A 12,424-nucleotide genomic window follows, 5' to 3' on the forward strand; every position below is an offset into this window, starting at 1 on the left:
CAAATATGGCGTCCAGTGAATACCCCCTATAGCGACTGCCAGGATGAGAATGGCTGGGCGTCTTGTTATCAAAGGTTGGAAGCGTACGTAAGAGGTGGGCAACTCAAAGACTTCCCCGCCATTCATGTCCTGTCTGACGACGATGTGGCTCTAAAGAAATAGTGGCACGTTCTCAGTTCGGGAGTAAGCTTGGGTTCCACTTCGACGCTGCCAGATGCCTGCGACATATTTTTCATTCATTCTGAGTTGCCTTATGTGACAAAAATGGTAAGCATCGAAGTGTCAGGAAGACATGTTTTAAGAAATGAGTTTCAGAGCCTCAAAAGCACTTCTCTATGCCATTTTTTTTTTCCTTTTGTAACTTGGGATTTAATGACATGTGCCTATAATAATGCACAAAGTAATGCCCGTAAAACTCGAGTACCCTTCAAAGTACTAGTTAGTTATGTGGAGTTCTGCCCGCACACCGCCTATGGTTAAGTTGTCAAAAGCGCTCCTTGAGACAATGTTTTATATCAAAGTTGATTTGGATGTGTGCTGTGTCAGCTGTGCCAACTTTTGCATGAAGATGGCATGGTAAAAATAAAATATTAGTGTCTATATGTTCAAATATACCGCTAGCCACATGAAATAATCGAGGCACTCAGTCGGAGAAGCAAGTACTAAAATCACATGTAACATTAACCAGCTCGCCTGTTTATTAACCTGGTCTTCTAGAGACCACTACTACATGGAAACAATGCAGAAAGGACCAAAAGAACTTGTCCTAAAATAACCAACAACATGTTAACCTTTTGTCTCTGTGTCAAGAGTTTTGAGCCATGTCGCTAGCGGACGACGCCTGAATGTCGACGGACAGGCACCAAGTGTCTTGACTGGTGTTTCGCAATTTTCACAAAAAGCGTCAAGGTGACTGTCAAATAGAGCAATCTGTACATTTCTTGCCTCACAAACACGAGTACTACTTCATGCGAGGTACCTCCCATGGCGAGTTTATTGCAACCACCGTAAAGCGACGACGCCGACGCGCGACGTTCACTTCGGAACGCGCACCGACAGTTCTCCAATCTCCCGCAGCGATGGCGGTGTGACGCTGCAGCTCGCAGAATCCATCAAGAAGGCCGGACTCTACAAGGTCAACATCGGAAGCCGAAGTCCGTCGGAGGAAGAGGCGGAGAACCAATCGAGAGCGTTCCGCCTTCGAGTCCACTTGGCGGTCACGGAGTGAAAAGTCATGGAGGGCACGCCGGTCCTCCTCATAGTCTTCAACGATGCACCGAGATCTAGGGCGTCGTAAAAGTGCCACATTTTTTTTTTCTCATTAAAACATTACAACAAATTACATCTGTTCTATACGCTCTTTTACGAGGGTTTTGGCAGCAAACTGTTTGATTGTTGGTATGTTTCCAAGACATTTAGAAGATGTGTTGATAGCGTGTCCTGAGTGTTTGCGAGAAGAGTAGGAAAACGGTGAAGGCGGTGAGCATGAGCTTTTTACTTTAGATATTGGGACACACCTCACCTAGCTCCTAGCTTGGGTGACTTAGCACCTAGGTAGCAAAGTTACCCGATCGTGCCTGTAACCTTTGTGCAGTCTACGTCAAAGTGAGAGGGAGTGTTGTCACTGTAAAAAGAATTCTAGTTCTCTGGCTGTCTAACCACCTAATTCAGAAACGTCACTAACTACACTCAAACTGAAGGGCCCCTTCACTTCCTCGAGCAAGGCGCGAGGGCCGGCGCTGGCCAATCGCGAGGATGGATCCGCCGTCGCGATTGGCCAGCGCCGGCCCTCGCAACTTCCTCGAGGAAGTGGAGGGGCCCTTCAGTGTGAGTGTAGTTTGAGTGAGGTTTCTGAATTCGGCGGTAAGATACGGGGTAATTTTTAGACTGAAGACATATCCTTAAAGGGACACTGACATACCCCAGAAAATTTTGTTTATATTTTGCCAGGTGGTTCATTATAGCGTCAGAAGACTACTCAATCCATATTTTGCTCCAGAGTCAAGTATATCTTTAATAAAGTAAAAAAAACGCAACTGCTTGAAGCCAAAATTAAAACTGGACTGGGGACGAAGAAGAAATATAGAGGAGGAGAAAGTTACCGGAAGTCACGTGGCTGTGCTACATTTTTTCTTCCAATCAACATATTTGCAGCTTTTTAAAGCAACGAAAAATGGGTACCATATTTTTTGTCAATTTTTTGTATTGAGTGTCTGCCTTCGATGACCCACGACTTTGATTATCTTTAGTGGTTGTGTCTAAACCATAGAAAACTGCACGTGACCACGGAGAAGAGAGTGAGCGAGACTCAAACCGTTCTCGATCAGCTGTTTTCGGGCAGAAAGAAAACAAATTTCGAGCCGCAAATTTTGTTCTGGGTAGTTGGGCTTTTATATGTCATGCACAAATAAAAACCCTGGTGAGCATAAATACCCTGTCAGTGTCCCTTTGAAATAAAAGGTACTTAAGATAAACAATGAAAGAAAACAATGCAATTCACATGCCAACTATGTCAATCTAATTCTGCCTAAAAGTTGATGAAACCGGCAACCAAAGTTCGAGGTGTGCAAAATTACCAAAATATGCTAATCCCAGCGGGCGAGGCAAGGCGTAGCCAACAGTGCAGTCAATATCACGGCGTTGGCGTGGCACACCCTCCGCCACCTACGTCGTGCTCGGGGAGGTCGGTTTGCTAGTTCTGTACTTTTTCAAGAAAAGTTTACAGGCGGTGCTAGCAGTGCGCTCATTGTTGGCCACGTGATTCGCAGAGCATGCATGCCTTTGTGTGCTCCCGTGCGAGTGTGGGTCATCGCCTGCAGCGTCCGTCATGTGCGAGAGAGCCAATTTGCAATGTTGAGCACGGCATACTTCTACAAACCCGTCACGACATATTTGTGTGTGGTTTACTGAACTTTACTTTCTACTAATGTTTGCAAAACAAGCCCTTGGGAAAATGTGTCCTTTTCTGAACTAAAACACAAGCTGTGGCCACGGTAGTTTAGGCGTCATCGGGTGTAGCAGATTGTAGCAGACGACACTTTTGCCCCCCTGGTGCGTGACATTGCAATTTGTTGCATCTGGTTAGAGCATGGAGGATGGATGAATGGATAGATGCCATTGGCTGCACCTTTTATACCTGGCAGTAGCTTGTGCCACCTGGCCTAGAAACTTAAAACCAGCAGTATGACTTGAGCTGACAACACAGGAGCAATGTTGCCTGCTACAACCAAGGTTTCGAATTGTGGCAAGCTTTAAATGAGGATTGTGCGAAAAATATTACTTTTTTTTTTTTTTCAAAGAAATGACGTACTACCACCTCAGGATATATATTTAACCCCTAACTCAAGTTCCTTAGACTTGACCGGAATTGCCCTTTAACCCCTTAAGTGCCAATTTTTTTTTTTTTTTTTCAAAAGTAATTTAAAAGTGCCATATATACATATATATATATTTGTTTATTTTCAATTGTTATTCCTCTAGTATTACACATAAAATTTTAAAAGTTTATGACGCAAAAATAAGCAGAGGCGAAAAAAAAATTTGCCATCTAAAACGAGTGCGGCCATCTATCGATCAGTGCCACAAAACTACTCGGACGAGCCTAGCTCGGTCCGTGGAATTGAGGGCTACCGAAAAAACCACTGGACGAGCCGAGCTCGTCCACAGCATTTTTAGCCAGAAATTGGCCGACGAGCTCAGCTCGTTCAAGGCACTTAAGGGGTTAAAAGATATACTAATTAAAAGGTAGGGGGGGAGGGGTTTATGTGTCAAACCAACAAAGAGGATATGGCATTTAAAAGTTCAGTAAGTGAATATGGGGCAATTAGTTAACTGGTGTTCACATCACAGTCGTAATGCAAATATTGGCAAATTTCATATTCTGCGGCCGATAAAGCTCCTCTAAAAATATTACTTATTTATATTAAATGCCCTCCTTATTAAAAGGAAAAAAAATATATATAGATATATTTATCTAGGTATATATATTTTAGTCTTAAAGAAGACACGCCTTGTACTGTGCAGTTGTTAACATGCTTGAGAAGAGAGCAGAAAAATGCAGTTCAAGGAGACCCATGCCACGTCATCGCTTCCAAAAAAAAGACTGTTCTGTAAGTAGAATATATATATATTTTTTTTTCTCTATAGAACAGATTAAAGACGACTGTTAATAAAAAGAAAAAGATAGACTACCTGTGGCCCTAAACAGCTTTTGTTAGTATTTTACCTACACCCTGTGTTGTGAAAAATGTTGTTTGTCCATTTGTCTAACAAAGTACTCGAAAATGGCATTCAACTTGTTTTCGTGTAACTATAGAACACTCGTCTTCGTATATCTGTTTGCTCAACCTCCAGATCACGGGAAAACTGTGCTAATAAAACAAGTACCCAACACAAAGAAAAAAAAAAAAGAATTGGCACATGTAGATATTTAGATAGCCTCATGCTGGAGACCCAGGATCTCTGGGTTCTCCAGCATGAGCTGTCTGGTGTGTTGTACGTGGAGCGCAAGTTTGTCTGCTTCTTGCAGAGGGGTTGTGACGATGTCGAAATGCAGAGCTCTTATTGGCTGATTGGAAAAATAGTGGGTAGACATTGAGGCACCTAGCCGTTAGGTCTACCCACTATTGATCAAAGCCAATCGTAGCTCGGCGTCGTTCCGACATCACGACAACTCCTGTGCAAGAAGTAAACATATATTGCACTAAAACACGAAACGAGGCATACCTGAACAGCAAGCAGCGCCGGAAGTCAATAGCCACCAATGCTCAATCACTGTCGGTTTCTTCCAACTTATCAGTTTCCCCTAACTTCTCAGTTTCTTCTAGCTTTTCAGTTTCCTCGGAGCTGCAAGCAAACGAAAACAGTGGTTCATACTTTTTCACACTTAGTGTCCCCTCTGATAAATTAATGGAGCATCGACGCACACTACACGTTTTTTGAAGTTTGTATACTTACTCCTGTACCAAGTTCTCCGAAGTTCCACACTTTGCACAGACTTTTCGACTGATCGAGCAGTCGTCGCATATGATGTGGTAAGCCGACTTCACCGTTTTTCCCTCGCATTTTACGCTGCAATAAAAGAAACAAACCTGTTGTTCTCATTCTGCCAGAAACTACGTGAGACTAATTCAGCTGTACGGCCCACAGGTGCTATTGCCGGTAAGATGAGTTTGAACAAAATAAAATATTGAAAGCTCTGTCTTGTACTTGTCGCAGTCATATATAATCTCAGATAACACTCAAGATCTGGGAGGAAACAAAAGTGTGAAACTAACGCCTACAAATACTCACCTTTCCCACTATGCATTTCTGATTGGAACAGCTGCCCTCCAGCTTGGTCATAACAAGTGACTAGAAGTATTTCACGCAGGGGGTTGTTCAGTTGATTGAATAGTGTCTGTATAAAGAAGCTTTTTTCTTCATGTCAACATTCGGTTATTTCCCCTAATTTTATTATTAACCTCTTCTAGAGGCCTTTCAGGTAATAAAATGAAATGAAATAAGCCAAACGTCCGAGCTCATGCTGTGGGTCTTAATAAAGTCAGAAGACGTTAAAACAACTCACCATTTGCGAGGCACCGTGAGGGGCTTGTATTTCTTGTATTTTATCTTCCATTCTATCTTCTCTTTACACCTCACACAGACGTTGGTGATCTTGAGGCTGATCATTTTCTTCGTTTGCAAGCTCTTGTCATGGAGCGTGTTCTTGAATGCTGTCGAATTTTGATGTTTCTGGGGACGGGTCCTCTTTACGTTACCGTGCTGGCTACTCATGTTCTTTAAGTAACACTAGTATGCACTTATAAACGTGATGTTGGCACATACAGGGGTTAATTATTAAATAATTCGGCTTATGAAGCCGAGCACGCTAGTTGAGACCACCCGCGCTGTGCTCCTCGCTGTGCGCCGCCATGTTGTGGTGCTCGATATGCGTGCTACCCGGCTTCCCGCTACGTAAACAAAAGTTTACAATGACGGCATCAGACTGTGTTACGTCACCGCACCTTTGTTGAACGGCTTTTGGAACGCAATCGGACGGTTCGCAAACTCTCCGCAACACGTGTTGTGGCGCTCGCGATCAAAATTCAGCGAAGATGGCATCTTCGTCAGTGAGAGCAATTAAGGTCATTCAAAACATTCTTCTTGCTTTCAGAAAAAAATCAAAGCCATCTAATGACGCTCCGTTAGACAGACTTAACGACTCCAATATCGTGGCACCAAAGGTATTCCTCGCACAACGCTAAATCCGCGGGAAAAAAAAATCGCAGTTCAAGGGACGCCCTTGAACACTTTGACTCTTGCCATACTTTTCGTCAGGTGTCTCTAAATTTAGCTTTAAAGTTCCAAAGCGTCCGATCAATAATTGCCCACTCCGGAATGTCAACTTTCAAACCATATGCTTCGCGTGAGCGTCGCCGGCTTTCCGGGCGTTTGGGTCATTCATTGAAAAGACATACTCGTCCCAACTTCACAGGCCGTCAAGCCACATTACCCCCTGATAAAATTCCGGAAAAGCGGCGCGAGATCGGACCAAGGTAAGACGTCTTTCACCTTACGCGTTCCCTGATTTCTGACAGCTTCGCTGACAACGGTTGTTACAACGTTACAACCCTGGAAAGTTTTGGCAGGTCAAACGCCACCGACGGCTACCGCGACGGCTACCAAAGCTACCAGCGCCTCTGCGCCTCCGTCGTCCAAGCCCATTGGTAGCACGGCCAGGGGTACAGGCATCGACGAGTCTCAACTACCCGCCCGCTACGCGAGAAAACCGCTATCACAGTACGAGGGTGACTACATCCAGGCGAGTTCTTTCGTCGAATTCGGAGGGCATGTGCGCACGATGAGGTTGTTGGGTCGAGCAACGCCTCTGGAAAGAGCGTAGCTCTGCGCATGCGCGGTGCCCACCAAAGCTGTGTTGTTTGTAGACGGCAACCCTGCAGCAGCAGTTGTAAAAACCATAGAGTTATTATAATGTACGTTAGAGGTTGCACACACAGGGACAGTTGCACACACAGGGACAAAGATAAAGAGGAACACGTAGACGACAGACAAGCGCACGCTCACACCTCGTGTATTAACGAAAGAAGAAAAGAAAGTGGTCCTCTTTTCTGTCCTTGTCCCTGTGTGCGCAACTGTAACTATGTTCAATAACTACCAACTCGCCCAACTGTCTACTCTACTACGCTAGAGGTTCAACTGGCGCTAGTGTCTATGCGACTTCTGTGACGCAAATTGAAGCAGACAGCAACCAGTCTACTTTCGCGGTGCTCCTGTGCATTCCTATGGGAAAACGCGCGTGCATTTTGTCTCTTTGCCGAAAAATAACATAGAACACTTCGGTTATTTGGGTTGTACTGAATAGTATGTACCTTGATTAGCACTGCAAAAGTAATTGCTTTAGTTGGCACATTTTTCTTCATCAGTGAATGATGTTTAACTTTGCTACATTTCTGTCCCAAACGTGTGTTATGCAGCAAGTGTGTAAAAACAAGCGACGATTCAAAGCAAAATTACAATCAATAGGAATATAGTGAGTGTTCAAGGCTCACCAGCATTCCGGTGACGCTAATATATTGATAATATGCCACTCTTGTGAAAATGACCCCGTCGTGCATGAGGGGATAAAAACATTCAAAACATAAATAATAAAGCATGTGGGCTATGAAAGGTGTCTTTTCGTATTGTTTTCTCTGCCGGGCAGCCTTTATCGGGCACTTGTTCTCAAAGATTTCGATCGTGCTGGTAATATTTGAACATAGAAGTTCGCACAGAGCAGAAAGAATATAGCGGTACTTACTTATATAAAATATGAATATATACATGGCCTTCAATTTATTTTGATCGTACATGCATGGGTAGTTGCTGATCCAGTGTTACTGCGTAGTTCTTGCCGTCTCCCTTAATTTCCAGATGTCCTTCGTTCGTTTGGCACGTATATCCCTCGTGCTGAAAAGCGTTGACGTCGTGTTTGCGCTAACACTGTCCGACAGTGTGCATAAATACACGTACGAAGCCGTTTTAGCATCATCTTTAATGCGAAGAATTTGACAGAAAAACACCATAACTGACCGATTATTTCGTCGGCCTGACTCAGAAATATTCCAAGCTCCCTAGTATGTATGAATTATTCAGGATATTTGCTCTTATGATCGAGCGCAGGGAGAAAGTGCACTCACTTTTTTTCATAGAAATACATTACCGGAAGTCAGTTTTCGACTGGTTGCTGTCTGCTTCAATTTGCGTCAGCACACTAGCGCCACTTGAACCTCTAGCGTACATTATAATAATGCTATGGTATAAATATGGCCAAAACTTGATCACTCGAACATATCACTCCACGGTAGTAAATGCATGGCTTGCATGTGACGTCATCCATGGCATTATTATAATGTGCACTTAAGGTCCAACTGGCCCTATTGTGCAGTTTCAAATTGAAACAGATGGCAATGTGTGAAATTGATTTCCAATGATGCATTTCTATGGGAAAAAGTGAGTGCATTTTCTCCCAAATAATTTGTGTGTACTAAATACCTTGGAACATCATTTACACAAAACTATTGGTCAGTCTTGGCATTTTTCTTTCAAATCCAGGGCATTAACAAAGGTGCTAAATAGGCCTTGTACATGCATGTATTTATGTACTGTCCAGCATTAGTGCAAACACGGCATCGGCGCTTGTCTGCATGGGGTTTACGTGCCAAAGCAATGAAACGCATCTTGAAAGAGAAGTCACAAACTATGTGCTAAAACTGGATCAGTACTTTCCTATACATGTAGAAGATCAAAATAAAGTAAAGCCAAATAATGAGTGCAATTCTCAATAAATAACATTAGTTTTATTCACTCTAGTGCTCATGTATATGTGCAAAGGTAAGTTTGTTCTAGCATTCAAAACACTCATGCTCGAAAACTGAAAATTTAGGAAAAATCAGCACAATAAAAAAAAAAAGAATAGAAGTGTATAAATGTGGGCAAGTTGGTGATGCATCAAAAAGAAGAAAAACAGCGCAACCCCCCCCCCCCCCCCCCCAAAAAAAAAAAAAAAAAAGAATGACGGACTATTTTTACTTTTTGTAAAGTGGTAAAGGGGGGTCGTTTCAGTGCCATATAAATCTCCTAGATTATCAATAGCAGCGTCATCGGGATGTTGGCGCTCTTTTCGACTGTTATCCTTGCTTAGATTTGCCGCTGGTCTTTACACACCTGCTGTGGAACATGGGACTGGGCCCAGAATACTGGGAAGTTAAACATCGCTCATTGATGGGGAACATACTGGAACTAAAGCAATTTCACTTTTGTAATATTAATAAAGTTACCTATTAGTAGCTACAACCCAAGTAACAACAATAATTTGTTATTCTCCAGCGAAGGGACAGAATGTTTGCGCGTTTTTCCATAGGAATGCACAAGAGCACTGCAAACGTGGAGTGGTTGCTGTCTGCTTCAATTTGAAACCAGAAGCCCGATAGACACTAGCGCCAGTTGAACCTCCAGCGCACATTATAGTAACTATAACGTCATCCCACCGTGGTAGTGGTCGTTTAGCAGCAAGGCTACCACAACGGCTGCTGATGCGACGTAAATGCAAACCACACTTACCTAGAATATTGCACTCATTTGCAAACTTTTGTGCCCGTAAAATGTATCGCCCATACCCACATGCTGCAGAATTCGGAAAATATTTTGAGCCCGCCAAGGTGAGGTCGCTTCGAGTATGGTACAATAGTTTATCAGTTCCGCTTTTTGCAAAAGACAATCCCGTTGTTTTAAAGGGGTGCTGAACCAAAATTTGGATTTCACAAAATAAGGTAGCAGGAGTGTTCAACAGGGCGCCAAAAACCTCAGAACCCCACGTATAAAGGGGTGGTTTCATCTCAAATCGGGCGGGCTAAAAGGGTCTAATTTTTAATTTTCATGAAAAAATATATGTTTTGGGAGCATTTCTCAAATGAAGGAGGGTGCAAACTGCATGTTCCCCAAATTGTATTCAAATATTTTTAGGAATTTGATTGTTTTCTAAAACACATGTCAAACTCTTCACTCCGGTCGCTTTTTAGTCTACTTTGACAGGTCATTACTTTGTCTGTACTTAAGGTAAATTTTATTTCTTTAGCTCTACAGGAAGCCCAAAGCAAGCCCATTATAGATATAATAATATATCATTATGATCTGTCGACTAGCCGCTCCGCTACCTTCACGTAAACATTGTAAGAAATAACAAATGTTGAAAGTTTGAGATCGATTTTGTGAAAAACCCCAATTTTGTAAATTTTTATTTTTTAAATTATTTTAGACATATTAGTTGGCTACAAGAAAAAAGTTTAGAAATCTAATATTTTGGTTGTATGTCCTCTGTTTGAGCCGCAATCACGTAAAATGTGTGAACATTTGTTATTTTTCACAATGTTTACGTGAAGGTAGCGGAGCGGCTACTCAGCAGATCATAATGATATTACTATATCTATACTAGGCATGCTTAGGGCTTTCTATAGAACTAAAGAAAAAAAATGTACCTTAAGTACAGACAAAGTAATGACCTGTCAAAGTTGACCAAAAATCGACCCGAGTGATGAGTTTGACATTTTTTTTTTAGAAAACAATCAAATTATTAGAAATATTTGAATATGTCAAGGTATCTTTATAGTGTTTATTAAATGAGGGGGAAAAGTTAAAAAGGCGTAGGAAAAGCACTAGCGCCAGCAGAGGGTGTCAAACGCGCGACCTGTGACGGCAGGCAAAAACACTAGTTTGTGCCACTGCGGCTTTTACGCTTCGTAACTCGAGAACAAAAAATCTGGGGAACATGCGGTGTGCGCCGTCCTTCATTTGAGAAGTGCCCCCAAAACACACATTTGTTTCGTAAAAATTAAAAATTAGACACTTTTAGCTTGCCCGATTTGAGATGACACCACCGGAAGAGATATCTCAAACGGATTGCCATATTTCTGTAAAATAAGGATGCGACTGAGGGAGAATCGCGACGTCACATTTCCTGCAGAATAGTTGAGGAGGGGAAACGGGCCTTGCTTCCTTCCCTCTTCGCATCCTCGCGGAGTCAAAGCGAGAAGAGCAGGAAATGAGAATTGCGACGTCACGAGCCTTTTTGGCCTTGTTCAAGCGCACTCTTCTTTCGCAAAAATATGACCATCCGTTGGACACACCGCTTTACGAGTGATATTTCGGGCTTGTAGCGTCCTGCCTTGCGCTTCTGTGTTGGTTTCCGATATCAAAATTTCGGTTCAGCATTCCTTTAATGACAAGTCTGTCACGCTATGTAGGGTGTCCCAAGCGTAAAACACTTGGGACGCCATACATAGGTGGGGTGTTCGCCGTAAAACGAGCCTGGAAAAGTCGGCGTTTGCACATAGAACGCTAAAACTTTCACCGAATGTGCACCAAGCAGGTCAGTCTTACCGCGCAAGATTTCAAGGTGCAGTTCTCTTGCTGTAAAAAAAATCAAAGCCAAAAATCTTGCCAAAGTCAAGGTTAGGCGTGTTTACAGACAACCGAGTTAGCGACGCTATTTACTTGTGGCGCCCTCTACCGATAGGTGCAGCGAGCAGGCGACTCTCAGCTCACTGTGCCCATCGGGAGATGGCACAGCGAAAATATGGCAATAGTCCATGTTAATGGCGTTGTTAAATATGCCATACTTTCGAAGGAAATAATCTGAAGGAATTACTGTAGCAATGGTGAACAAGTCACATTGCACAGGGTGTGCGAAATATCGCGTACATCAAGCACCTCACGACTACCACAGCTTCAAGGAAAGCCTGTTGCGGTCCCATGTTACACAAAAACGTATTATGGTCACTAGTTGGAAGCAGCATACATATTCTGTATTGAGTGCTTACCGTAAATTGACTGGAGTGTTTTTGTTTTTGTTGCAGAGAGGAGGACCGGAGTAGCCAGAGCCACTGCTTAGATTCTGTAAATACCAGAAGAAAGCTCGGAAGAGAACTTTTTTTTCCTACCTCTCCGAGACCCCCGAAACGATGTAGAGTTTACGAAGGCTAGAGAGAAATTGCGAAGCAATGTAAATATCTGCAAAGTCGAATATTTCTGCAACCGCCATCTGTGCCAGTCCTGCTTCAGTAATTGAGATGAGCAGACCCAAGAACCAAAGCGGTTGTCCTGTTACGGAGCAAACAAAGAAACAAAGCGATCTGTTACTGTTTTCTTGCGTAGTACTGTCATTTATGTCTGTGAACCGAAGAGGCATAGAGAGAAAATGCTTTGACGTTCACTCTCAAGAACACGCAATAGAAATCTAAATTCTGGTGGATTACATGTTGAATTAACGAAGGACCGAGGATTCAGTTGGCTGCTCAAACCCGGCCGCGTGTCGCCAACAAGCCGGGATTCGAACCCGCTACCTGGGGCACAGTGCCCGAGACGCATCTCCAAGCATGGTACACAGGCT

The 12,424-nt window shown here is 43.1% G+C and overlaps 3 protein-coding genes across 6 annotated transcripts in view; 2 read left to right on the forward strand and 1 right to left on the reverse strand.

The window, feature by feature from the left end:
- LOC120846798 (fibrillin-2) overlaps positions 1-1,333 on the forward strand; it is a 35,139-nt gene extending 33,806 nt beyond the window's left edge. Inside the window, exon 27 of the mRNA XM_040218674.2 lies at positions 1,078-1,333. Within this exon, the coding sequence (XP_040074608.2) occupies positions 1,078-1,228 (151 nt within the window). The 3' untranslated portion in view covers positions 1,229-1,333. The remainder of the gene's footprint in view (positions 1-1,077) is intronic.
- LOC121835032 (uncharacterized protein C9orf85 homolog) lies at positions 1,147-6,125 on the reverse strand. Its single transcript, XM_042288944.1, has 4 exons — positions 5,567-6,125; positions 4,957-5,070; positions 4,726-4,845; positions 1,147-1,283 (listed from the first exon to the last, which is right to left on the reverse strand). The coding sequence occupies exons 1-3, from the start codon at positions 5,773-5,775 to the stop codon at positions 4,767-4,769; spliced, it is 402 nt and encodes a 133-aa protein (XP_042144878.1). The 5' UTR covers positions 5,776-6,125; the 3' UTR covers positions 1,147-1,283; positions 4,726-4,766.
- LOC115322797 (28S ribosomal protein S36, mitochondrial) lies at positions 6,047-12,180 on the forward strand. Of its 4 annotated transcripts, none has more exons than XM_029983160.2 (4): positions 6,047-6,125; positions 6,476-6,536; positions 6,621-6,802; positions 11,892-12,180. In XM_029983160.2, the coding sequence occupies exons 1-4, from the start codon at positions 6,096-6,098 to the stop codon at positions 11,907-11,909; spliced, it is 291 nt and encodes a 96-aa protein (XP_029839020.2). In that variant the 5' UTR covers positions 6,047-6,095; the 3' UTR covers positions 11,910-12,180. The 4 variants fall into 4 exon arrangements, with proteins under 4 accessions (XP_029839020.2, XP_040074610.1, XP_029839018.2 ...); XM_040218676.1 differs by having other exon boundaries at positions 6,630-6,802; XM_029983158.4 differs by having other exon boundaries at positions 6,065-6,224.
- The last annotated feature ends 244 nt before the right edge of the window (positions 12,181-12,424 follow it).

This window comes from Ixodes scapularis, unplaced genomic scaffold (genome assembly GCF_016920785.2).
Source record: "Ixodes scapularis isolate PalLabHiFi unplaced genomic scaffold, ASM1692078v2 PGA_scaffold11__112_contigs__length_91849675, whole genome shotgun sequence".
Taxonomy (NCBI): Eukaryota; Metazoa; Arthropoda; class Arachnida; order Ixodida; family Ixodidae; genus Ixodes; species Ixodes scapularis.

Excerpts from the sequence above, each read along its gene's own strand:
- LOC115322797 (XM_029983158.4), top strand. The coding sequence starts at position 6,096 with ATGGCATCTTCGTCAGTGAGAGCAATTAAGGTCATTCAAAACATTCTT. Across the intron at positions 6,225-6,475 it reads CCAATATCGTGGCACCAAAG|GCCGTCAAGCCACATTACCC; the intron begins GTATTCCTCGCA and ends CCAACTTCACAG. Across the intron at positions 6,537-6,620 it reads CGGCGCGAGATCGGACCAAG|TTTTGGCAGGTCAAACGCCA; the intron begins GTAAGACGTCTT and ends AACCCTGGAAAG.
- LOC121835032 (XM_042288944.1), bottom strand. The coding sequence starts at position 5,775 with ATGAGTAGCCAGCACGGTAACGTAAAGAGGACCCGTCCCCAGAAACAT. Across the intron at positions 5,071-5,566 it reads CTCACGGTGCCTCGCAAATG|CGTAAAATGCGAGGGAAAAA; the intron begins GTGAGTTGTTTT and ends CTTTTATTGCAG. Across the intron at positions 4,846-4,956 it reads TCGGAGAACTTGGTACAGGA|CTCCGAGGAAACTGAAAAGC; the intron begins GTAAGTATACAA and ends GTTTGCTTGCAG.